At 45.6% G+C, this 27,029-nt stretch overlaps 1 protein-coding gene across 1 annotated transcript in view; it reads left to right on the forward strand.

Moving 5' to 3' along the window:
* Positions 1–21,790, forward strand: part of CA10 (carbonic anhydrase 10) — a 432,852-nt gene extending 411,062 nt beyond the window's left edge. Inside the window, exons 7-10 of the mRNA XM_054688693.1 lie at positions 4,511–4,583; positions 16,951–17,105; positions 18,685–18,859; positions 20,470–21,790. Coding sequence (XP_054544668.1) covers positions 4,511–4,583; positions 16,951–17,105; positions 18,685–18,859; positions 20,470–20,492 — 426 coding nt within the window. The 3' untranslated portion in view covers positions 20,493–21,790. The remainder of the gene's footprint in view (positions 1–4,510; positions 4,584–16,950; positions 17,106–18,684; positions 18,860–20,469) is intronic.
* Positions 21,791–27,029: the final 5,239 nt, after the last annotated feature.

A 27,029-nucleotide genomic window follows, 5' to 3' on the forward strand; every position in this document is an offset into this window, starting at 1 on the left:
GCGACTTTTATATCCAAGAGATTTATGGAAAATGAGGTCCCTTTCAGTGAGATTCAAAAACAGTGGGCTCCACTTCAGAGAACCAGGGCTTGCAGAGTTCGCTTCTGTGCTAGAGAGAAAAAGGGTGCTGGATCCTGGGGCAGGCTTCAGCTCCCAACCCCGCCACGCAGAAGAATCAGAAGGATGTAATAGAAGGTGAAGGGGTGGCTCACTTAAACCCCATGGGATTAGAGGCCCATCCACCAGCTGGAAATCCAAAGGTAAATGTGAGATGTCTCTCCCTCTTTTATCTGCAAGAAACACCTTCCTCTGTCTCCTCCAGTTTTTCTGAGTATCACCATCCCCGCCCCCTCTCCTTCTCCCTCATAAGCATCTCTGGGGAAAATTAAGCAAAGATCACCAATGCTGACTTCACGACATTCTAGGGAGGCTCCACATCTCCCTAGCAGTCAAGAACAGCAGCAACAAGTCTCCAACCAAGCACATTCTAATTTGCTAAAAAATAATTACCTTTAACATGTTGACAGATGCAGAGAGAAACAGGTATGCAAATTTAAAAGAATAAAGATATTTTTCCAAATGGAAAAAAAGAGATACTAAAGTAATCAATGGCATTTCCAAAAGTTGGCAGTCACTGCACTCACCCCAGCTGCTTGGGAGGTTTTGACCAGACCCTTAAAGGAAGTGCCCCAACCAGAGCTTGCAATCCAATGAAGATGATCCGTAGAAATCCAACATTTACTTCTAGGGAGCTTTAACAAAGCTCTCGTAATGACATCATCATCACATGATGACATCATTGTTAGCAGCAGCAGCAGACAGGCCCAGGGGCACCCTCACACTGACCCCTCTCTCCTCCAAAGCACCACCTTTTCAATAGGCATGTGCTCTGCCTGTTCATCCCCCTGCAGACTCCCGCCACCTCCTCCCTTCCTCTCCCTCGCCCGGATCTAGTCAAGCCTTTCTCAGGCCCAAGCAGATATACATACAGAGCAGGGGATAGGGTGACATGCTGCAGCCCCAGCCACCAACCCGACGACGCTGGCTTGTCATGCACATGGATGAGAAGGGGCTTTTGATCAGGAAAGCATATTTTTGGGCTGTCATAACCTATTAACACCTGATGTGGTATCCCAAGGGAAATTAGTCTTGGCACAGGTCCTGCCTGTCCCTGCACTACGTATCTCGGCATCTGACAGACCCTGTTATGATAAACAGTAGGGTCCAGATAGCAGGCACTACATGCACACTGTACATTTATTTTATTGTTTAACCCTAATGGTCCAGTGGCATAAGGGTCCCTCTCTGGCATCCCACCCCAGCTCATGCAGCTCATAACAGCCCACCCCCAAAAGGAAACCAGCTTGATATTAACGCTGATGACTTTATTCACACTAGATGCCTCCCCGGCCGAGCTGAGAGAAAGCAACTGAGAGGTACAAGAGAGAAAACAGCATTTAAAAACATCTTCCCCACACCCCTGTGCCACCCACAAGCACAGGGAAATCCTGTCTCCCACGCCCAGACCCGACGATGGTGCTGACAACCAGCTGGTTTGTTCTCCCAGACCACATCTCTTGTCATGAGACCTGCAGTTGTCATAATATTGGTCATGCGTATCCAGGCAGTCATGTCCCTCTGCCCCAGGTGCTCCGTGGTGAATTATCCAAGCTATGACTTCTCACTCACTCTTCCCCAAACACCAATGGGTGTGGAACACAGGACACCCATGCTGGGCACTGAGACGAGAAATGAGACCCACAAAGCCCCAGGGCTTTGTCTAAGGGACACCACCTCTGGTATCCCCCCCTCCTCTGGTCTTTATGGGCTTTCCCAATGCCAGGCCCTTGGTGGGTAACTCCTGCCTTGTGCTGATGCCTCCGCCTCAGCTCCTGACTTTGCCTCCCTTTGCTCAAAGTCCCCGTGTCGGTGAATGTCATCCCAGAAGCCCGGACACATTACAGCCGACAGGGTGATTGATACGCCAGCAAGTCAGCCTCCTCAACAGCAAACTGCTGGTGTGTTTCACAAGCTCCTGCAGAAATGCTTGCTCCACTGAGATCACTGACTCGTGTCCTGGCTGCTGCCCTGCGGGTGGTTGGAGGAACTTATGCCCCAGACCCTGAGGTCAGTGAAAGAATGGCGACTGGTTCCGGCATCTTCTCGGGCCAGTTTGGTCCCAGGAGCCTCCTTTTCTTTCCCTGAGCAGACCTGAAGCTTGCTGGCTCGATCTTGAAATGAGCTACAGCACTGCTATCTTGGTCTAGCATAATCAGCCCCCAGATGCTCCGCCATGGGTTATCCAAGCTATGACTTGTCATTCACTCACCCTCAAAATAGAGACTGAGCATGGGACATGGGCCAGTCTGTGCTGGGAGCCAGTACCTAGAAATGAGGCCAAAGATGTCCTGGGTCTCCCAGGGGTGCAATCTCTGGTATCCTCCCCTCCTTCTGGCTTTGCTGCCTCCCGTCCCCTGATCCCTCCAAGGTAGGCAGGAACAGAAGAAAGGAAGCCCCATTTCTGGGTCAGCTGAACCCCTGAGCCAGAGAGTTAGAGTTGTTGGCTAAAATGAAAGACTTATTTATCTGTAGGTTTTATTTGTCTCTGTCCCCTCCTAATACCCCATCCTTCCGTGACCACAGGGAACTGAGATTTGGCTGTAATTGCTGCTCAATCACACACCATTAACTTCCCACTTACGCTCACTTATACCAAGTACATATTTTATCCTCTCACCCACGCAGCCAACACACTAGAGCCCACAAATCATCTGTGTGCACTTTGGAAATTTTTCAATTATTTTTAATCAGCTTGAAAGCGTCCAGTCCCAAAGTTAGCACTGACCATACTCACAGGAACCAGGAGCCCAAAGCACCCGATCACAGGACAGGCCCCTTGCCTGCCACAGCCTCTGTTGGCTCGCCTCCTTTGTGGGGCACATCCACACACACATGCAGCTCAAGCTCCCTTTAAATGACCAAAGGAGATGATGAAGTTGAAGTTGAATTTGGCCCGACGACTGCTGGGGAGCAGCAGCGTCTGATGTGGGACATCTCTGTGTTTGGGGTGGCTGTTTACCTCCTTCGAGTGTTGTCACTCACCACACTCCCCTGAGTGTGTCTCCGCACAACACATGCAGGAAACTGTGGGAAAAGAGAGGCAGATGGGAGAAAATAAACAGCCTGTGCCTTCTCCAAACTAAAAATTACCTGTTGCTTATCTAATAATAATAATCATCTGCTGCAATTTTTCCAACCCTCAGAATAAATCAGATTTAAAATGTTGATGTGTCACAACATCCGATTAGCAGCTGAGGAGTAAATTACAGAGTAGAGCTGAGCGAGGTAGGAGAGAAATGGGATGAACAGTAGTACCTTGGAAAAGGCTGAGTAAAGGGGTTGTTAAGAAAACAGTGTACTCAGTTATGCAGGTGTATATCACTATCTCCAAATGATGGCTCCCTGGCCTCCATCCTTTGAAGCTTGACCTGTTCTCCCAAAGAAGGAATTTAGAGAGAAAAGGCATAAAATGGAAATTGATCCCTATCTAGTACAATGTTTAGCCCATAATAAGCATTTGGTAAATATTTATTGGATGGATGGATGAATGGATGGATGGACGGACAGATGGATGGAGGGATACTAGGCAGAAGATGGATGGATGAGAGGATGGATGGATAGATGGATAGACAGACGGATGGATGGACATACAGATGGATGGATGATGGGTGGGTGCATGGATGGATGGATGGATAATTGATTGATTGAATGACATTGCTTATTCTATATTCAATTCATTCAATAATGGGCAGTGATATAAGTTTATTACTCTTAGAAATTGTCCTGTCTCCTAATGCCTCTGTTCTGGGTACTCTTTCTGTCACACTCTACCTAGATAACTATCCCTTTCCTACCATGTCTCTCCCTAGCCTCTGCTTACAAATAGGTGGCCCCCCTATTCCTTCAGAATAAAATTTAACTATCCAAACATAACGTTCAACCTGCCATGAGCCAGCCCCTGCCCATGCTCTAGTCTCACATCCCATCCCTCCCTCGTACTCCCAGCTCCAACTATACTGGAATACTTGTGTGAGCATGACTAGTTCCTGTGTCCACATATGCACAGATCCTCTGTGACTGTTTCCCTGTGCCCTTCCTCATTTTCTGTATTCTACCAGCAATGCACTTTAACTTGTACCCATCCTTCAAGTCTCAGCTCATGATTTAGCAACTCAGATTCCCCATGGAGGTGGTCATCCATGTCACACCGGCGACTCTATTACAGCCCTCTTCTCATTAAATTATCATCATTGCTTACTTTCCTGTCCTCTTTCTCTAAACTGGGGTTTCTTGGGCGTAGAGTATATATTTGAACTCAGAATTTCCAGCCATTGTTGTGTTTGGCATAAGGTAGGCTCTCGATAAATAGGAATAAATAAGTGAGTGCCTGGAAGCAGTGTTTATCCTGGAGGAGGACTGCCAGTCACTAACATATTCTCTCCTCCCCCAGGTTTCTGATTCATCAAACCCATTTCTTAATCGAATGCTCAACAGAGATACTATCACAAGAATAACATACAAAAGTAAGTTTGGTTCCATTTCCTATATAGTGAGTATTCTATAAAGGTTAGCCCTGTCTGAGGGCACAAGCCAGAACGGGTACTCTCCAAGGATGCCTTTCAGCTTCATGATCCTTTCTTTCTGTAGGAAGCCACTCTGGAGAGTCAGGGCTGGCTACGGAGTAGTTCATTTCAAACAGAAGTCCCGGTAGTGCCTTTGTCATCCACGCCTGTCTAAGGCAATAATGGTTATGATGATGATGGTCATCACCATCCTATGGATTGCTAATGAGCTGGGGACTCCACTAGCTGACAAACCCTACCATGTCAGCTGGCCACATCTGGGGCTCTGCCTTTCTGCAGGTAGTGAGCAGCCAACCTTGACTCTCACCAAGGCCCCCCAAGTCACCGAGTCTGCATTCCAGGCAGAGGCTCTGTGGCCTCTCTCTTCATCCCTGAGTATGATCCACTGATCTAAAGGACACTGTCTGGTTTGCTTGTGTGCCCAGGGTGGTTTAATCCCTGAATCCTTAAGCAAAAAAGAGAGAACAAGGTACAGTTGAAGGGAGAAGAGGGGAAAGGGTTCCCCTGTTATCTCCCACCATCCCAGAAGTTGCAGGATTTGGGGAAAGTTAGGTGCAAGGCCCACACCAACGGATGGAAGAAGGCAGTACAGAAAATAGATTTTCACCTATTAGCAGTGAGCAGAAAAAAGGGATGCATAGCCTGAATTTGTTCATAAGCAGGAGCTTTCTCATCTTGACTTTTTCCTCATCTGTGAAGTTCAACTTCAGGCTTCTAAGTTCCTTCTAGGTCTAGAACTCTGAATCAAATGATAGGTCAATCATGATTTTCACAGAATTAAAAAGCAAAACACACATATCCGAGCATCCCACGTGTCTTCCCCCAAGTGAGGAGCTGGGCTGTGTTTGCTGCTTCTGCCTCCAAGGGCCGTTGAAAAGAGTGGCTCTCATGGTCTCCCCAGGGGTTCCTGGGGGACAGGTTGGAGACCCTTGCCCTCATTTGATTAGTCATTAATCAGCGAGCATTTCCTGTACACCTGTGCCGTCTCTGACACCAAAGCTCCCATACACCAGCCCACCCCACAGAGTACTCACTGTCAAGTCACTCCCATACGAAGAGGCTGGGGTAGAGGACAGCGGGGTGACGGATGAACCTGGAGAGTCCACCAGATGGGCATCACCTCAGCAGCCCCTTGGAGTGCTCTCACACGCACACTTAGATGGCTTGGCAGGGGAGACTTGTGTGCAAACAGCGCATTTTACAGATGCCCATAAAAGACTATTAGTGCTTTAATTTTTTGATTCAAAATACATGAAAAATAAAGAAAATGTTTTTTCAAATCTTGAATTTGCATTGTAGAGATCGTGAAAAGCTGTGAAATCACACATTATGCCCCAACACACAGTCTAACACAGTGCCAGCTGCAGAGTCCATCATTAGTGGGATTTCCCTCGCCACCCCACCCCCAGCATAAGCCTGATTGCTATTAAGTGATGTGGCTGCCAAAGATGGAACTGGGACAAATATTGATTCCCATACAAATGGGGACTGGGGAGCCAGGGGAAACAGTCTTCTTGGGACCAATGACGGATGGTGTTTTGTGACTCTGGGGAGCTTCAACTTCATCCATTTCAAATGAGGAGTCCCTGCTGGCTGCCAGCCCCATTGAGCCCCATTGGGTCTCTGGGCCTGGAAGACAGACTGGCAAGAGTAGAAGAAGGTAGCAGTGTTAAAAGCCAAGACTGTCATTCATCGTGTATTATAAAGATTTTGTATGACAATTGCAATTAAAAAACACAAATGGAACTCTTTGGAATCACAGAAAATTTGCTCAGAATTACATGGTCAGGTTGCACAAAGAAGATACCTTTCAAATAAGGACTGGATAAGTGAATGACTACTTGTTGAGGGACGAAAAGGAGGGAGAGGGGTGGAGGGAGTTGTAAGCACAAAAGCACGGAGATCCTTGAAAGGACTGTGAAGAGTTCCAGGGAGGGATTCTGTCTTCGTTCCCTCTCAACACAGTGCCTAAAAGGAGGTCCAGTAAGCGTTGGTGCAGGTGAATTGACAGCAGAATGCAAATGGCAGCAGTGACAGGGACAGAGGTCATAGCAGGTAAGATGATCTGAAGCTAGATCTCGAAGGGTCCTAATGCCAGCCTGAGGAATTAATGCAGAAAATGAGTTTGAGGAAATGGCCATTACCGCCTCTGAAGGCTCGCTTCTGGAAATGCAAATAGAAAGGGCAGGAACAACTCCTGCTTCTGTCCTTCAACAATCTATGCCTAAAAGGCAACTAACACAAGATAAAGAGGCTCCTCATGGGGAGAGAGAACTGCTTTAGGTTCCCTAATAACAGGTATTTTGTGCTCTTACCTGCTGGAGAATACTGGAGGGCAGTGCCTTTATCACATACCTAAAGTAACACCACAGGGAAAATGAAGGCCCCATACAAGGGAATGGCCCAAACCCTCTATGCCCAGGACACTGTGGCTGAAAGGGAGTGATTTGCTCAGCAGGAAACCACCGACACTCTGAGCTCTGGCTGAATTCCCTAAGTAAGCCAGCTGGTGGAAGCTTGGGCTGGGCGCAAGCAGAGAAGATTCTGAAACAGGAAGTCACTCACTAGGACACAGCCAGTGGCTGGGAAACACTCCCTGGAAGTCTTTCCAGAGGCCCTGCAGGAAGCATCAGGGGATGTAGTGTGGGCCTGTGAGTTCTAGATGAGACGAAGACAATGCCGCCTGCTGGGAGGCGCCTATCAGAGCACCTGTTCCCATACTCCTAAGTGAGGTAGAAATTGATCCCCCACTGCCACCAACCATACTACCAAGGGGCACAGGGCCTCACCCCTGCCAACCAGCCCATTCTGCTGCTGCTGACCCAGAATTACACCTCCAGCATCGGTTCAGTTTGCCTGACTCACTTGGATTGTGGCACCCTCTGCAAGATGCTGAGCACCAGGAATCTGGAAGTGAGGCTAACACCTCCTGCAGTCCAAGCTCTGTGCTCAGAGCTTCCTGTGCAGCACCCTCCCTTGTGCTCACAAAGTGCAGTCACATGTCCCTTCATGATGGAGAGGCATTCTGCAAAACATGCCATTAGGCAATTTCACTATGATGCTGACATCAGAGTGTATTTACTCAAGCCTGAATGTCACCGCCACCTATGCACCTAACTGTAGCCTCGTATGACTGTACCCAGCCTCAGCGTGGGTGTGATCGTCAACCCAGTTTACAGATGAGGAAGTCATCCATCCATCAAGGGCACACATCTAGCAAGTGTTGTTAAGTCAGCAACTTCTGCAAAACCAACCAGAGTCCAGTGATAAGCACTGGTTTTTCACTGTTCCATCTACGAGTCTGTCGGGAGTGGCTACAAGTACGCAAGTCAGCTCAGGCAGCTTGGCTCATTTTTCTAATCAGGTAGCTGCCCAGGGCAAGTGCTTCCCATGGTAGAAACCAGAAATGTAGATATCACTTAATTGCCAGGCTTGAAATTCCCACTGTCACTTTTGTCCATTTCCACTGACCAAACAAGTGCCTTGGCCTACTCCAGCATCCAAATCCTGCCATTGAGGTGGGGTGGGGAGGGAGTAAACTTCCCCTAAACATTAACCAACTCTTTCATAGTGTGGGAGATAAGACAGCAAGACTGCAAACGTCAGTCCTCCCAGGGACTTCTGTATGCTCTGACCTTCCTATAATATGTCTTCCCTCAGGAGCAAGCAAAGCTTAGCTCTGATATCCCAAAGCTAATTGTAATGTTGATATATTCACATTACATGAAATTTCTCAGCATGTTCTATTAATTCCTACTTTGGTTCAGTTTGAAGAGACAACTCTGCTATTTGCACTTGTTTCCACTTAAAGGGGATTTGAACTAATCACAGAACTTGTGGGCACTTTGAAAAGTTCAGACTTCTACCCTCCTAAACTCTCCCGCTCCTGCCTACCCCTGGCATAAGACGACCCATAGAAATCAAAGGCATTCAGAGGAACACAGTGGCACTATGGTTTGCCATTAGGGGGCAGACAGTACCAGAGAAGGCATGGAGATTGGTTCTAGAGGGGGTCAGCCTTCCCCAAGGGGCTTTCGCTTGGAGGCCATCATCATGGGAAGTCACAGTGAGACTATGAGCAGAGAGTGTCATGATCTGCTGAAAAAAAAAAAAAAAACACTCTGGGGCTTAGCTGAGATGACTATAGAGGAGCAAGGGTAAAAGTTGAGAGGTGATTGCATCAACCCAGAGGATGAGAACAAGTCAGTCATGAGCAGATAAATGTAGAGGAGGTGGTGAGAAGTGATTGGGTGTATTTTAAAGGAAGAGTCAAGAGATTTCTTGATAGCTCAGAAGTGTGATATGAGAAATAGAGGAGTCAAGGATGACTGTAAGATTTTTAGCCTGAGCAATGAGTAGGAAGATATAGCCATCAACTAAGATGGGGAAGACTGCAGACAAAGCGTATTTGTGGGTGGGAAGGGAATCAGAAGTTTCCAACATACAACGCTCAAGCTGTTGGCCATCTACGAAGAGGTGGAGAGTAGGCAGTTGGCTATATAGTCCCAATTGCAGGAGAGAAAACTGAAGCTATGCCATCTGGGGTTCAGATGGTATTTAAACCTGGGTGAAATCATAGGGATGACAATAAATAGGGGAGAAAGGAGGGATGTGTCTTCATTTTGGAAAGAGTAGCCCAAAGCCTCAGAACTTAGGACTGCAAGTCATTTCTTTTAAATCTCACCCTGGAAGAGGCTCATGTATGTCTCTCTTCAGCTCGGTGAGAAAGGAGGGCACAGGCATGAAAGCATGGGGTGAAATCACCCCAAATGGCAGCAGGTCAGATACAGCCCATCCCCTTGGTTTGAGCCTAGAATAGATAAAGGAGGGGGAAAGGAATTGGGCAGGACCAGTGTCCTGGGCCAGTTAAGAAAAAGCAATGCCAGGGAATCCATCAAAGGAGGGAAGAAGAGTGTTGCCAAAAGGACTAGGAATTTTGGAAGCCAGATGCTATGCCGGTGAAGCCCGCTGTCTCATGGGAAGCCAGGTGTTCTTGTGAAGAGAGAAGAAACTAAGCAGGCCGAGGCTCCTGGCTCTGCCACTTCCTTTGCTGTATGACTTCAGGTACATTTCTTAACATCTCTGAGATAATATCTTCATCAGTAAAATTAGGCTATTTGATGATGATATTGAGAGTATCAGGATGAGGATTAAGATGCTAAGTCAATTTCCTAGACAATGATGGGTATAAACTAAGGCAATGGGTATTCCTGTATAGTCCTTAGATACGTGGTGGTCAAACCCATCTTCCTATGGGTGGGAGGCAGGTTACTATAGTGGCAAATAGAAGCCACATTCAAAGTAAACACAGTTCAGGGAACACAGGCACCGGAGTTTGCTCCCTTTAAATGAAGCCCAGCCCCCACAGTTGATGGTAATGGCCTAGGGAGGTTCTACTACTTTCCTTGGAAGCTTAGATTTCATATATCTGAACGAATCTTCTAAAACACTTTCACTAACGCAGAGCAACGATGGAAAAGACTAGCCTGAATTAATTTCAGGCTGAATTTAGAAAGTCTCCTAAAGAAAACCCATTTTATTAAAGTTAAATTCCCCTTCAATAGTCAAGACTGAAATCATGACATTGAAAAATGGACTTGGGGGATGAATATTCTAGAGGAGATATCAGTAATTTACTCAGAGTACTTTAATTTTTTAATCTACTGTATTGGGTCCATGCCAATATTCCTCCATTTGCCTTGTCTTACTTAATTAGCAGGCACAGCACCCCGGTTACATCAAAGGCAACGTTTTATCATTTTAGCATCCACCTGATTTCATTGAGCTAGCATTATTTTTAAAAAGATAGTTAATGATATTTTCAAATGGGGAAGCCAGTGACTAATGAAGTGGAAAGAGCCGTCTTAAAAGGATAAGAGGCGGTGGTAATTAGAACATTACATATAAATGAACACTTTCTCCAGTGTCCTAGGACAGCACATCACTTTGGTAGCTTCATCCTATTTCAAAGTCACGTACTCTTCCTGTCTCATAGGTAGTAAATAGAATGGCAAATTTCAGTCCAAGAAGAAGCCAGCAGCTCAGATTCCAAACTTAAGGGTCTGGCTATTGTCTTAATAGATTTCCTCCGAGGAAAGAAAGGCACACAATTAAAGGCAGATGGAGGAGAGCCTTTAAACATGGTGTTTTGACAGATGGCATGAACCCCTTAGACATATCATCTTCGGTCTTGCCTTTTCATAACTTGGCTTAGGAGCCCACGCCCACCGCGGCTGGAGGATGAAGGTGCACACGGGCTGGACCACCCTGGAGCTCCCCTCCACTTCGCAGGGCCTTGGATGTGTTCCATGTGCGCGCTCCTCAGGGGGACGCCGCATTAAATGTGATGAAATATCACCAGGGAGTTTAAGCGTATTGCTCCCGGTGCCTCTCTCTATGCTTAATTGAACTTGTACTTTCATTTCAAAGGAATGGCTTTGGAAATATTTTCACAGAATGCAAAATGCAGCACACACTTCCCGAGATGCAATCGAAGTAGTAACTCAAGTCAGGAGGGAGCAGAAAAGCAGCGGTTCACCTCCATGAATCCAATTCTCGGGGGTCCTTTTTTTCATTTATTGTTTGTGTAAAACAAAAAATCATATGCCTTTATTCTTCAGTGATTGCCTTTTTTCATTTCAGTTGAATTTGCCTCAGATTACAGGAGGAAATGTCATTCCATATGAGAAAATTGCCAAATAGTTCCATATTGATCAGAAGCAAGCTCAGTATTGATCCCTGGAACTGCGTTCCTTTTTCTCATTGGCATCGTTCTCTTTGAATGGGAACTTCATAAGCAGGAAGCCAGGTGCTAGTAAATCTCATCAGTGGTCCACATAAGTAAGCGTGATCCATTTATCAGAGGCTGCTGTGGAAAGTGAGACTGAGGGCAAGATGGCCCCACTCTGTGGTCCTAGAAATTTCATGGTAGTCTATTTAAAAAGGAGGAGGGAAAGAGAGATGGAGCAATGAAGGCAGGAAAGATTTCAACTTGGGCTTTGTGTCTATGACTAAGTACTCGATGTAAGATTGAAATCACACACTCAGCATGCAGTTGTCATGAAATCAAAAGTAGCTGTCGACTTCTACGGTATGTGAAAGAATAAAAGATTATAAATTGCGTGCAAGTGCTCTATACCTACTGATTATCCTAAAAGATAGAGATACTATCCACAAAGACAGAGCCAACGTATAAAAATTGCAACACTCATAGCAAAAAGTTGAGTTACTTAGGATACATGTGACTACATAAGATTATTCGTATTGAGGGGCATTTTCTGGGGTCTATAGATTTTTTTTTAACCTGAAGATAACTTTAGCAATTATCCAGAATTACTTGGGACCCACAGATAAGGAAGAGCAACTTATTGGTAAAGTCACAATTAAAACGTAGAGTTGAATTAAGACTCATGCTTGAAGCTGGTGCTTTGCTCTCCATAGACTGCGTGCCATAGGGGGGTGGGGGAAGCAGAGAAAGAGAAATAAATGAGAGGGGGAGAAATACTCCATAAAACTACATGAAAAATTATTTGAATTTCCGCCATCACTTCCCCTCAATAAATATCCTTAAAACCAGTAGAGGCATGCATGATAACCCATGAGCCCCTGCGCTTCACCCCAAATTTGCCCCTGTCTATTCCTAAACAACTGACGTCCTGTGGATAGATCTTTGTCCTCCTGACTCCTGAGTAGCTGTGAGAGTTTGGAGAGCAGCATCCACCTCCAGTGCACTCGTTCTAGGCTCCTTTCTGCTACAACACCCAGAAACTAAATACTGACATGCACAAAACAGCGGGCTTCTATTGTCTGTGGGTGATAATCCACTGCTGGCTTGGTCAGCCATGGAGAACCCCCCAAGTCAGTGCTCCTTGTCTCTGAAGCTGAAAAGTGCCCAAGTCACCCTAATTCTTTGCTTGGGCCCCATTCTCTCTGTGCTGCAAAACACACCAAGCAAATCCTCATGGGAAGAAAAGGTAACCCACAGCTCTGAAATTCCAACCCCTAAAAGATAGAACACTGATTTGATGGCTGTCTTTGAGACAGAGGGTTGACTCCTGAGGACAAGTCCCACTTCCTAATATCAGCACCTGGGGAGCTGGGGTTAGGGCTTCAAACATGAATCTGGGGGTGATACACATTCATTCCACTGCCTCCTCCAGCCACCTGCATACTACAGGTGTGGAAATGGGGGTTCGATGATTACCTGCATGTCCAAGGCCCTGACCTCCATGTCAGCAATCACCCTGGGGTCTGACTCCAAACTGCACACTCTTTACACAGAGTCTCCACAATTCTGTAGTGTGAGGAAACAAAAAGGGCACAAGGGCAGTGTATTAGCAAAATTCCTGGAAAGAGTAGTGTGGGGGTTGGAGGGAAGGCAGAGTGTCCTGCATTCTCTGCTGTCTGTTGCAGGGGATATGGACCAAGCGAATCTCAGGGCAGGACCATAACAGGGGGAGTCCTAGGCATCAGCCCCCAGAGTCTGGGAAACATCTTGGTACCCTGCTGTGTGGGTTAGTCCACGACCCATGAATGTGACCTTTGGCCTCCTGCTCCTAGCCTGCCCCCCACCACCAGCACCACCCACCAACCCGTTCCTCAAATGTGGATCCACCAGAAGCTGCTTAAAGTTTCAGAGAAACATAAATGCTCTTTTCCTTTACTTCAATCATGCCTGGAACGCCCTTCATTCTACCGCCTCTTTCCTTCCCGACTCACCTCCCTGAGCAAAATAAAATACACTAATAGCAGCACGCTAGAGCACTCAGCACGCTCCATGTGCAAGCTTGGTTAAACAAATCACATTGACCTTTAATAAAGACGGGCCAAGTGCTGCCTTCGCTCATTCAATATGTTCGTCTTCAGGCCAGACCACCATCAGAGCAAGCATCATTAAGTGCCCATCCGATCTGGCTACTCCCCTGCTTAAGACCCTTCAGCGACTGCACTGCCTATAGGAGGCAGCCCCAGCTTCTAGCAGCCGGAGAAGGACCTCGGGGTGTGGCCTGGGCTGATGCCATCAGCCTTATTTCTCATGGTCCCCTCCCCTGCTGCTTACCCACAATCCAGCTGCCCCCAATATGCACTGCTCTCTGCTTCCTCAGCTGTGTCTGGTGTGGCTGTCCACACCACCCTTGACAGCCACCCTTCCAGCCACACACTGATTACCTCCTGTCATTGAAGATGTAGCTCAGCCACGACCACCATTAATCCTCTCCTGAGCCCCACCCCCAGGAAGAACTGACAGCCTCTCCATGTGCTCAGTACACAGAGACATCCCAGTCTGTACAGTTCCTTGCCACATTCACTTATGTATGCCCAGCTCGCCTGCACCAACTTAGCGCTTGACACATCTTAAAGCCTTGAGAAACAGCTAAAGCCACATGGTGACTGCTCAGCATAAGCTTATTCTATCAGCAGAAGGTCCCTCCCCTCAGGGTGTGCTGTGGACTGTTGACCGCACAGCCCAGGAGGCAGGCTCTTCCAGTCACTTTCCACTCACTCCGTTTCTCTTGGGTTTGTCCTGATTCCCCCGTGTTTTGATGGAAAAGCAGAAACATTTATGAGGAAAATGAGAGCAAATCCTTCCTCCTTTGGGTGGATCTCCAAACCCAACCTGACTAATCTCTCTCTCATGGCTTTTTACGGACTAAGACCTGGAGGGGTTCAGTTACCCCATCAGGGCAGTCATAGGCCAGAAGGGGCAGGTGAGTAGGGAGCAGACAACAGTGGTTTAATGGACATCATTCCAAACCAGTGGCTTGGTTGATTTGTTCTTAATACAATTGACAAGTGAAGAAGAGCTAAAACCCAGGTTCCCTTAGCAAAGATAGAGCTTCCTTATCAAAGAAATTTGAACAATTTCTGATGGAACAGAGGAGGGAGGGGGGTGGGTTTGCACAGGAAAATAGACTAGCAGCATTAATGCTCCGAATCAGTAGGTAGGTACAGACTGGCCCTGCATGCACTTGTCACCACCTAATATTAGCATGTACAGATCCATTTTGCCATTTGTTGCGTCGGCAACTAGAATGAGGGCTGCACTGCACCATCTTGTTCACTGTTCTATCCCCACAGCCTAACTCTGTGCCCAGCACAAAGAGATACTTAGTGAACTTTTGTTAAATGACTGACCTTAGTATACAGGTGAGGACAGCTGGGCTTCAGTTCTTACTCTGCAGTCAGCTAGCTCTGTGGCCTTGACCTGGTTACTCCACCTCTCTGATCTTAACTTCCTTATAAATAAGGATATTATCTGCCACGTCAGAGAGTCACCATGTCAGAGATGCCATGTCAGAGATTCACCATGTCAGAGATTCTAGCTATATGTGAAAGCCCATTTTTCACCATTCTATGTGCATAGTACCAACTGAGAGATTTCACCAACCACCACAGTTAGGAATTGAACACATGGATGAGAGAACATTCATGAATACAGAAGGACTGGAGAAGCCAGTCTCACCCCTCTGCCAGCAGGCATGGGGGTGCTGGTCCTTGCCATGTGCTCTCTGGGGCTTGTGGATCGACCAGAGAGGTGCACACTCGCGGCAAACCAGAGATGCAGGCTGGAGACATGGATCTGGGATCATGGGAACAGAGGACAGTGGAAGCCCTGAAGATAGATGGGTGACCCTACAATGGTTGTAGAGATCGTAAGGGGAAAAGGAACCTTGGACTCATCCTCCAGAAAAGCCAACAATGGAAAAAGCAGGTAGAAAGTCGGAGCCAGCAGGAGAACCTGAGAAGGAATGGCAAAAAAAATAAATAGAAATACTATTTATGGCAGTTCAAAAGCCAAGAAAAGAGCGATTGTGTGCAGAAGGTAGGGAGGAAAGAATCACAGGGTAAGAAGGAGAGAAGTTCATTGAAATTTACTGATATTTGAGAACTCCAGTACATCAAAATTTTATAAACATACAACCAATACAATGAATTTTTAAAAATCATAAGCAAATAAACTAAAATATTTATACGTGATCAGGGTCATTATTTTCTTTCTCTTGCTCTCTTTCTATATAAGCTGATACGTACTTATATCACTTTTATAATTAGAAAAATACATTTAATAACAAAAAATGTGAGTGTGAATAAAATGAAATCAGTCATTAAGCCCAACTGTTGAGTCTCATGGTGGGATGTGGACTGATTCACTTTTCTTTCCAAAAGTATTTTCTTATTATTTTAATTAAGCAATGTTAATAAATAAGAATGGCAATCAGACAACATTTCAATAGGGCCTGAAGCCTTTAGTTGTGCATTTCATTATGATTTCACTATGATCGTGTTATGGGTTCAAGTCTCAGGAGCATATCCAAGGACTTGGCTCTTCCTTTTGCCCTGTGTAAGAGCTCATGTCTGTTCACCATCTTCTAGTGCCCTGTCCTTAAGAAGGAACATACTTCCTCACATCCTTGACTAAGTGACTTCTTAGGCTACCAAACTGTGAATAGAAGTGACATGTGCTGCTTCCAGAATGGGAACTTTGAGAAACAATCCAAGCTTGATCATGCTTGCTTTTCTCCCTATTGTTGGTGGACATATAGGTCCAGAGAAGGCTGCTGTAAGAGTCTGGGTCCCTCTACAGAAACATTCATTCCAAAGAGCACCTGCACCCCTATGTTTATAGCAGCACTATTTACAATAGCTAAGCTTTGGAAACAATCCAAATGCCCAAAAATAGATGACTGGATCAAGAAGATGTGGTACATATACACCATGGAATATTACTCAGCAATCAAAAAAGATAAACACATGCAATTTGCAGCAACATGGATGGAGCTGGAAGGGATCATGCTCAGTGAAAAAAGCCAGAAAGAAAAAGAAAAATACCGGATGGTCTCACTCATAGCAGGAATCTAGAAAACTTAAATAAGGGACCAGGAAAATGAATATCTATAAGAAAGTGAAAATCATAATCAACAAACAACTATGAACCAGAGAAACACTATGGGAGGGGGGGAAGGAGGGAATAGGGTCAAAATAAGGGGGGGTGCAATTGTATGGGGAATGTGAAAAAAGAAAAAGAAAAAAATTTTTAAAAAAAAAAGAGTCTGGGTCCCAAAGAGGGGGCAACAGTGTCAAGAAGGAAACTCTTGACTGAGCTAGAATGGACATGTGAGCAAGAATTAATCCTTTGTTGTCTAAATGATTGAGATGTGAAGGGGCTTTTTGTTACTGCAGCCTATCCTGACAAGTACAGCCTTCTGGAATCTAACCAAAAAAAAAAAAAAAGAAAAGAAAAAAAATCAGCAACAATATCAGCACTTTCTCAAGAAACCTAATCCTTCATAATTATTTTCTTCTCTAGATGATGCATATTTACTACAGGGACTTAATATAGAGGAACTATATCCAGAGACATCTAGTTTCATTACTTATGATGGGTCCATGACAATCCCACCCTGCTATGAAACAGCAAGTTGGATAATAATGAACAAGCCTGTCTATATCACCAGGATGCAGGTGAGCACCTCTGTAGTCTTTTAGCTAGTGGGAAAGAGGATGTAAAAAGAGCACAGGGTTAGTTCCACAGTGTGTTCTATAGCTAGAGTGTTAAAAAGCAAATGTGTAAAATGAATGTTATAGCCAAATATACTTGGGAAAAAACCAATTTAAAAAAATTAAATAAATTTCATTATTGGTAACCTCCTCAGGGTCTTTAAAATCATAATACAGGGCCTCCCCTGGTGACACAGGTGGTTGAGTGCAGAGCTGTGAAGCTGTCTGCAGCCTCTGCAGTGCCGGTTCGATCCCCGCCATCCTCGGAGCAACCCACAGGGCGAGCAGACCTCTCCTGTCTCTCCCGCTGCTCCCCTCAGCAGTGTATTTCAGTCAGTCTGCCTGTTCTGTTCCCCGCTCTGTCTCTAGTGAATCCTCTCACCCTCCCGCGCATCTGGCCTGTACCCCAGTTCTTGTATAAAAATAAATCTTTTTTAAAAAATCATAATCCATGTGCTCAGAGAAGCAGCAATATGCTATTCAGCATTTCACAAACATATTTGAATACGGATCTTTTTTTGAAGCAGCTCAGATTAGGATTCCTCAGAACTGGATGAGAACCATATCTAACTATTGATATCAGCTTTGCTGATGGCTTGTTATGCACACCTAGACCTGTCACCCTACTCCTGTGAAATGAATGCTCCTCTTTATAATGAGGCAGGTAAATTACATGAGTCTGTTCTAACTCATACATTCTGTAACTGCGAGAATCTATAAACACTCAAAGGAAAGAAGAGCAAAGGAGCAGAATCCAATCTCCCTGATAGGATGTGTACTCACAGTCCAAGACAATGTGAATAATTTGAGCTCCCTGATTCTGTCTGTACTGATTGGTATTCTTTTGGTGATAAGAAACCCCCTCCCAATAACTTAAACTTAGAAAAAGGATTGATTCAAAAGACACTGGGGACAACTTATGAAATTTAAGATCAGAAATTAATGCCAGGAATTCAGAACCAGAACCTTAGCTTTTTCTCTCTATTCTTTGCTGCTTCCTACTGCACCTCTCTTTCATTCTGCTCTCCTGCTAGAGACTCTTCCCCTGCACACAGTCCCGGGTTGGCACGTCATCCAGATACTGGTCTTGATATTCACACAAAAGGAATTGAATTAATCCACATAGCTAGCACTGACCCTTGGACAGATCACCATAGTTTGGATAATACCCATATGGGGGAATACCATGAATCATTGGGAATTATTGAACCATGGCGTACGCAAGAAAGAAGAGACCCTGGAGAACACCTGGCTGGATTTCCTCCTTGGACAGATGGCATATCTGAGGATACGAGAGAATAATTGACTCCTTTAGAGGCATACACAAGCTAGTGGGCTAGAACCAAGACTCATTCCATGCATGGAGGCACTAGCGGGCCTCTAACACAACTGAACCCACAAACCAGGGTCTCCAAGGGGCACATGTGCCCTTTCCCAGACACCCAGCATGATCTGACTTGACCCTGGTCTACATGGTCTACATTTACTTCTTCCCTAGTGCATTTAAAAGGGTGGGGTATCTCACAGCTCTCTCTCTCCTCAGATGCATTCCTTACGCCTGCTCAGCCAGAATCAGCCATCTCAGATCTTCCTGAGCATGAGCGACAACTTCAGGCCTGTCCAGCCACTCAACAACCGCTGCATCCGCACCAACATCAACTTCAGTTTACAGGGGAAGGACTGTCCAAACAACCGAGCCCAGAAGCTTCAGTATAGAGGTTGGTGCAGTGGTTCAGAGGGCAGTGGGCTTGGCCGGAAGTCAGTCTTCCTGCTTAGATCTGTTCTTACACCCTGGTGTTATCTCCATTATAAGAACTGTGACTGCAAAGGACAGGAGAACCACCACCTTCCAGTGCAATGGTGCTCTTCTGTTGGTGAGGCCTGCATATCATAGAGACAAGACAGACAGACAGACCCTTTCAATCTCCCTGGGTTAGGCAAGGCACAGCCTTACTATCACGATTTACAGAAGAGCTCAGAGAGGCAGACTTCCCCATGGTTATCTGTTAAAACAGGACTGGAAGCATTAGAGCCTTTAGTTACATCCACAATGGGTCCCCTTTCCCCTAGTAGGTGAACAAATACTCTGGACACCATTGGGATCTCTTTCTAGTTCTGTGCCCTTAGAAGTGACTATTATTCCTACTAAAGGTGACATTTCAGATGACTTCCACCTAGTGTAACACACTAGTCCACACAGCCCTCTCTCTTCCCTTCTGCACACTGCCTGGGGCAAACCCTCCACATGGAAAGAGAGATGGTGCCGGCAGTATGGTGGGCATACCCTTGACTGGGAGTTGGGCCACTGGCATTTCTGGGTCTGCTTCAGTCACTAACAAGCATGCAAACCCAGCCAAATCACACGCCCTTCTCGACCTGGCTTCTTCCATGGCAGCTTATTCTGAAGAGCAAATGTGCACGCAGCATGGAGACATGCTTTATAGCAGCAACATGCTGCCCAAATATGGGGGCTGTGATTCTACAGGCAGCTTTTACAAAGCCGCCACCACCATTGCCCCCAATCATCCCTGCTACTTCCCACATCTCCTTCTTTCTTGTTTGTCTCAGATGTACGCAGAGATTTCCTATCCCCTTCCAGGAAGGGCTGCCAAACAAATCAATTTATAAATACCCCATTCGTTCACTGATCCTTCTGTTTATTCAGCACCTATTTATAGTATACCTACTATATGCCAGGCACTTAGCTAGGTAACAGGGACACTGTGATAAGGAAGACAGATATGACCCCATACCATTGAGTCTAGAGCAGAGGTCAGCAGACTTTTTCTGTAAAGGGCCAGGTAGTAAATATTTTAGGCTTTGTCAGCCATAAAGTCCCTGACATACTCTGATGTTGCCATGTGAAAGCAGCCCTGACAGATGTGAATGAATGGATCTGACTGTATCCCAATAAAACTTTATTTACAAAAATAGACAGCATGCTGATTTGGTCTGTGGACTGTTTGTCTACCCCAGCATAGAGCAATGCCATCCATTCTTAGTTCCTACAACTATGAAAATGTTCTATATCCTTGTTGACCAAGACAATAGCTACTAAACTTATGGAGCTATCAGACATTTGACATTGGCTAGTATGATGATGCAACTAAATTTTAATTTTAATTAATTTAAATTTATGGTCACCATATGTGACTAGTGACGAGAGTAGATGCTAGAGTTCTGTGAGGAAGGGTGGTTGGGATACATGTAAGCAAGCCTTTAGAGCCCTGTCCCTTCCCTTTTGGGGTAACTCCCCAAACTGTGAACAAATTAATCCAATTACACCTTGTTTTATATTGTTTGTGTGTATTTCTCTCTCTCTTTCCAGTAAACGAATGGCTCCTCAAGTAAGGAACTAAGCCAAGAAGAATCCCACCTCAGTGAAATGCTACAACTGTGAATTGACATAACCTAGAATGTCCCCTTCTTCTCTCTCCTTCCTCCCCTCAAGCCTCATTCTCTCTTTGGATTGACTCTTTCTTCATGAAAAGTGTCTACAAAACCATGGCAAAAGAACACATCTCTTATATACACACACACACACACGCATGTGCGTGCGTGCACAAGCACACACATACACACACATGCACACACATGCAAACATTCCTACAAACACACACTCACACCACCTCCAAGATGGGAAGTCAAGTTGCAGAAACAAAAGTTTCATTCATAAGAGGTCTTAGAAGAAAATAACCAGTTAACCTGATTACAATTTTGATACTGTTTTCCTGAACTAATAAATCTATCCAATGAGACTTCTCAGCCTTTGTACATACAAAATTCTTCCAAAAGAGAGAGAGGAGAAAGCACAGCTCCAACAGCATCAAGTGGACTTTGTTCTTTGCATCAAGTAATCTTGGATAGTGTCCTAGGATCCTCTGAGGGTGCTGAAGACAGGTGGACCAGGACAAAGTTGGCCCAGGACACTTATTTCTAGATTATGATTCTTCTGTTTACTCAACAATTTAAAAGAAAAAAGAGACAGACATTGAAAACTTACACATTGTATATATATATCACCACAAACTATAAAGAAATGGAAATATTTCCCCTCTTTGTCACATATCTGTAGTAGGATTTGCCAAGATCAGAATTGATCCATTTGCTGTTTCTTGTTTTCCAAAGGTCATACATTGTGTTTGGTTATTGTTAACAGCTCAATAAATGTGTTTAACAAGTTAATTTCCTTTTTCTGGCTTTGGTCTGTTCTCCTTCCTTACAGACTAAGCCCTGACCCCATGCAACTGCATTCTTTGATTTCACTTGTTCCTTCACCTACATGTTTGGTTCATTTGCAGCCAGTTTTTACTGAGTTTGTGGCAATCAGGAATGCATTTGCTAAGCAAGTATAACTTTAATTCCACTCCATGGCTCGATCATCCACACAAGGTGAGCTTCAGCCTGACATAGCAGGCAACAGAGTTCTTGCATTTCAAAACTGCCATTCCCCTCTCCCCTGTGATGCTCCCTTGAAGGAATGCACTTTGCCTTGTAAATTCCTGGGAAAGGGGTGTCTTTTCTCTCCAGGTGCAGCCGGATCTCACAAAGTACAAACGAATGCCTTTCTTTTCTTGTTTATAATGGTCACTCACTGTGTTTGGTTACTGTCAAGAAATCAATAAATGTGTTTAACAAGTTACCCCGTACCCATGTCTGAGTTTATTGAGGAGGAAGATGCTCCCTGCTGAAGCCTCTGAGTCCTGCTGTGTCCCAAGCAATTGCATGAAGCCTGCAGGGCCGCTGGCACCAGCAGAACAGCCCGTCTGGCCATTCCCAGAGCCAGGTAATTAATACCCTGTTGAGAAAACATATAGGCTTAGATGCTGAAGGGGAAGGCTTGGCTGTTCTTTCAGTGGCCAAATTGAACATTCGTCTCTCCTTTCTGTCACAATCTCCAGAAAGGGAAAGCACAGACACGTAGGGTCTAAACAAATAGGAATGTTCTTGAGCATACAGAAACCTCCAGCCAAGGGCCTAGGTATCTGGACAGTGGAAAAAAAAATCAAACAGCCAGACAAAACTTGTATTTGAAATACACTTAATTGGATTTCATTTCTCTTTTTTGCAAATGTTAGTTAGATGATGGCCTGACCCGTGATGATACCTGAGTCTGTTTCTGAGCAATCGTATTTCTCAGAAAAAACAATGTTTGCTCTTTAAGCTGGGCAAGTGGCAATGTTTCTGTGTGGCTCTCTGCTTCCTCTCTGAGGCACAATCATCCTTAGCCTGCAAGGATAGGCATCAAGAGATATCCTAGATGGAGAATATTGATGATAAATCAGCCATGCCTGGCTCTTGATCTTCACTCAGCCACTTGCTGCTTGCTGTGGGATGCTAGGCAGACTGCTTTACCTCTCTGTTGTATACATTGGGGGGTGCTAATAACTGCCATGGTGAGTTGCAAGGCTTAAATGTGACGCAACAGTTGAATGAGCTAGCACAATACCTGCAGTGATTGTTCTGTAAACAGCACCTGTAGACTATGTGTGGCTCATCTCTCTGAGGTTTATCTGGACCATACATATGTCCCTTTACAGGGAGGGGTTAGGATCAGTCACAACAAGGACACCAAATAAATATCAAATAAGAGCAATAAATGTCCAACAGAGAGCACACAGGCAAATCCTGAAATGTATCAGGCAGAGAAGAAGAAGCACCGGTAGGCAAGGAAGGCAGGGGCTGAGTTTGTAGGCCTTGTTCTGTTACCAGCATCCTCTGACTGGGCAAGTCAACTCCCTGCCTGGGACACTGGAGAAGACCTGGCCTCTCCACTCTGTCACTCCATCTCTCATTCAGTTCTCAGTTCAGGGAAAACAAAGGAAATCCCTCCTCAAGTCCCCAAATTGAGACCCTTAGGCATGGGTAGAATTTCTCTGGCCAAATAGAACTTGAAATGGAATGAAATTGTCTCTCCCACCTTCTGGGCCCATCCTAAATGTCCCTTCTCCCCTCTCACTGGGTTTCTAAATAAAATGGAAATTCAGACACTTTGCCTCAAACAATGTGGATAAGAGCCAGGCATGGCTGATCAAGAGTCAGGCATGGAAGCTGACCTGGCAAAGCCATCAGGGAACAAAATTCCATGTGTGCATTTTGACCTCTCTGGGTACCCAAGAGGGGTGGGAGTCTGCCCTGTGGGGTGTGCACTGGCTGGTTTTGCCCACCACTGCCCAGGCTGATGTGAGTGCCCCCCACCCCCCAGCCCAGGGAGGACAACCACAATTAGGTCCTATAGGGAAATACATGCTGGATCTCAGTTCCCTCCTCAGTGAATTAGAGAAGTAAATAGACACTGACGAGAGTTTGGGGCAAGTTATATGAGAAAAAGAGAAGACGTAGTGTGAGGATCCATATTTTGTGGTTTCCAAGACCATTTAGGGCCTTGTTCCCACCTTCCCCCATAGCAGTTTGGTTTCCATGGCAACATCAGGACCACCACAACTCCCTGCACTAAATGTGTCTGAAATGTGAGTGTAACATGGAGTTTGGGCAGGAGAGCTGTCCTCGGTCACAGCCCATAGCTGCCCACCTCAGCTGAAGGACATGACTGATGGTCATCGATTAACATGCCAACACCCTGGGTGGGTCTTTACCCTGCTGGACCCCAGAGCACTGGTCATTCATGAGAACAGCCTAGTTGCTGTGTCCCAGAAGGTCTCGGGTCTCCAGGAGCAGAAACTCACTTTGACATCATTTACCAAGTAGCACAATTAAACATAAGATCTGCCAAGACCCCAGCCAAGGGAATGTGCTAGTTAATAAAATCCACCAAAGGGGCACATGGGCTAAGCCCTGTGCTAAGCAACTGACAAATGCCATCTCATTTCACCCACCCAGTGATCCAAGAGGCAACCACACCATGTTATAAATGCAAGAATTAGACTTCTGAAAGATTGGGTAACATGCTCAAGGTCACAGCCCCAGCTCTTCTAACCCTATAATTCCCAACATATGGCCCTATCAGCATGCCAGAAAACTTGATAGAAATGCAAATTGTTCAACATTACTGTATACCTGAGCCTTGGGGGTATGTAGATCGCTGTGCTTGCGCAAGCCCTCCAGGTGATTCTGATGCACAGTCAAGAGTGAGAAGCACTGTCAACAGAGGCTCATTCCTACTTACTCCTAGATCTACATTTTGTGGTTGAGGATCGCTTGAATCTCCAGGGTGTTTTAATAACCACAGCACTGAGGCTGAAGTTAGAATGTCTGCATGCCATCCAAGTGTCTGTGTTTTATAAAAATCCCCTGCTGATTCCAACATGCGACACAGTTGGGGATCATTTCTGAAGGACCTCTCAGAGGAGGGCTGACCTGGTTTTATCCACCAGGTGGGTCCACAGGATCCCAGGGGCCAGCGTTATATAAAGATCTTGTTCTGACCCAATCCCTGGGTGTCGTAACTATTTTGGATGGTCTCAGATGTCCGCCAGTCCCAGATCTTCTTCTTCCCCAAATCTTCAATTAACAGCTCCCAAGTTTGAAGAATAAATCCCACCTTCTTGAACAAAAGAAGCATTAGTGTTTGAGATAATGATTTGGCACTAACTTGCAAAACCTGTTGGAGGTCATCACTCCTGATTACTAAGATGGTAGTATTCCAAAACTCAAGACCACTTAGGAACACATGAAAATAAGCTGGGAGCCATGAGACCAGTAGTTCAGAAAGATCCTCAGGTCCATGATGAAAAGTCCTAGGGAAATTGTAGCCCTGTCAGCTCCAGCTTCATGGTGTCTCTTTCAGGCAGTGCTCCCTCCCCTCAATCCCATGGCTCTGGTCCCATTACTGCTTATCTTCTCCTGCCACACCTGCAGGAAATTCCTTCCAACAGGAATTCCCACCTCCAGTCTACAGTAAGTGAAAGACCATGAACCCAAAGCTCAAAAATACACCTATGCAGCTCAGATAAGGGGAATTTTGAATCCAGAGGTTGGAGGAAGTTTAGGCTGAACTGAGGACTGGGTGGGGGAATAATCCAGGGGAGAGATCAAAACACAAAGCTAAGTAGACAATCCAAGGGCCAGTGCTCCAAATTGATCTGGAAGAGAAACATATTTCCAGGCACAAGGCAAGAGGACAGAACCAATGCGTCAGAGCTGGAATGGAGGTAGGAACAGAAGCCAGGGAAATGTCGGGAGCTGCTCTTCACAGGGCGTCGGTGGGGAGTCCTCAGGCTGGCGAGGAAGAGATTGAAAGGCATGTCCTGACCTGGATATTTCTGGCCCTCTCCCATCCATCGTGGGATCAGTGAACCCAAGCCTCCAACTGGAGCATGTCTCCAAGACTCCCACTCCCCACTGTCCCAGTCATTTTCTGCTTAGAGGTTTCAATTCCTTAGCAAGGCAGACAAAGGTTCCTTAATGGAGTCTCAGCAGGGGCCTGCAAACTCATCTCAGCCTCTGGTCTCCTCCCTGTTAGGAAGGAGGCCAGTTCTTTCCCATCCTTCTTCACCTGTGCAAATATAGCACACCTTTAAAGGAACCCACTCAAATGGCGCCCAGGCTGCCCGATCTGCCCGAGAAAAATCAGACCTTTCTTGCTCTGAGTTCACACAGCATACTGATTTTATCTCTGATTAACATGCATTCAGGTTTATTAGAAACATAAATATAGAAATATAGATGTGTGCTGTGTATGTATATATATATATATACACACATAACACCATTTTGGTTCCTTATTTTCATGTCTCTCCATGCCAACATGAAGTTCTCTGAAAACAGACATTATCTCGTCATTTATCTTTGTATCTCATCCTCCCATGAAAATAAAGAAATCAGATCAAAATGTTTTACAAATACTCAAAAACTTTATGGACACATAGAATTTTCCTATGGGAGGGAAAAGAGTATTTGATTCGTTTCAACGCAGTGTTATTGGGCTCCTTCTGTGTTCCAGGCATATGCCAGGAATAGTGGTAGATCCTTACATATATTTTACATGCTTTTTTAACATTTTATTTGGTGCTCAGAGCAGTGCTGTCAAGAGGTTCTAAGCTTTATTTTATAGACAAAGAAGTTAATCAGAGAGGTAAAGATACTGACTCAAGATCACAGTTGGTGAGGATCAGGGCTAGGAAGGTACAGCAAACGCTGATACTAGAGAAGCCTGGGGTGATGTTCTCTCAGCTAATGCTAAAATGGAAGGGTTCCCCCACGAGATTAGGGCCATTGGTTCTATTCTTTATGGTGGACCCAAGGTACAGGAGGCCTGTCAATGGCTCCCAGCCCCTGGGCAATTAACTTAGTCTCTGACTCTTATCCAGGTGCAAAAAGTGCAAAAATCACCAGTGATTCTATTCATCAGCAATGAGAACCACCATCAGTGTTGACCATCCACTGTGTCAACTGGCAAGTTGTAAAGAGAGCTGAGCATTGGCAATTCCAACAGGTCCCCAGGTGAATCTAATGTCAGCAGAGACTCACTGCTCTGGGACATACTGTTTTGTAGCCAGATATTTGTCGCACACACAAGTCCATGGAGACTATCCCTACCCCTGGAAGGGACACTCAAGCAGAACAACAGAAAGGAGAGTCAATGACAAGAAGGGAAGATTCCTTTAGGGGTCCAGGAGGCTGGGATCTGACATGCAAGCCCAGCGAGCTGTGTCCACAGGGTTTTAGCGTTGATAAATTACACAGCCCTCACACCCAAATAGCATCTTGACCTCGGGGCTCACACTTGGTGGGAATTCCAAGGATAATGAATGGTGAACTTCAGGCAAGAGTTAAGAGAATGTAATGAGCCACATCCCCACTGGGGCCTGGAGATCAGGGTGTCAGTGACTGGCAGCTCCCCACCCCATCACCAGACTGGGAGATAAGCTGTCTGCTCCTGCACCGAAGGTGCCTCCTGAGTGGATGGGTATAATCATTCCCTTTCTC

The sequence above is a fragment of the Talpa occidentalis genome, unplaced genomic scaffold (assembly GCF_014898055.3).
Source record: "Talpa occidentalis isolate TD23 unplaced genomic scaffold, MPIMG_talOcc4v2.1 talOcc4.7, whole genome shotgun sequence".
NCBI classification, from domain to species: domain Eukaryota; kingdom Metazoa; phylum Chordata; class Mammalia; order Eulipotyphla; family Talpidae; genus Talpa; species Talpa occidentalis.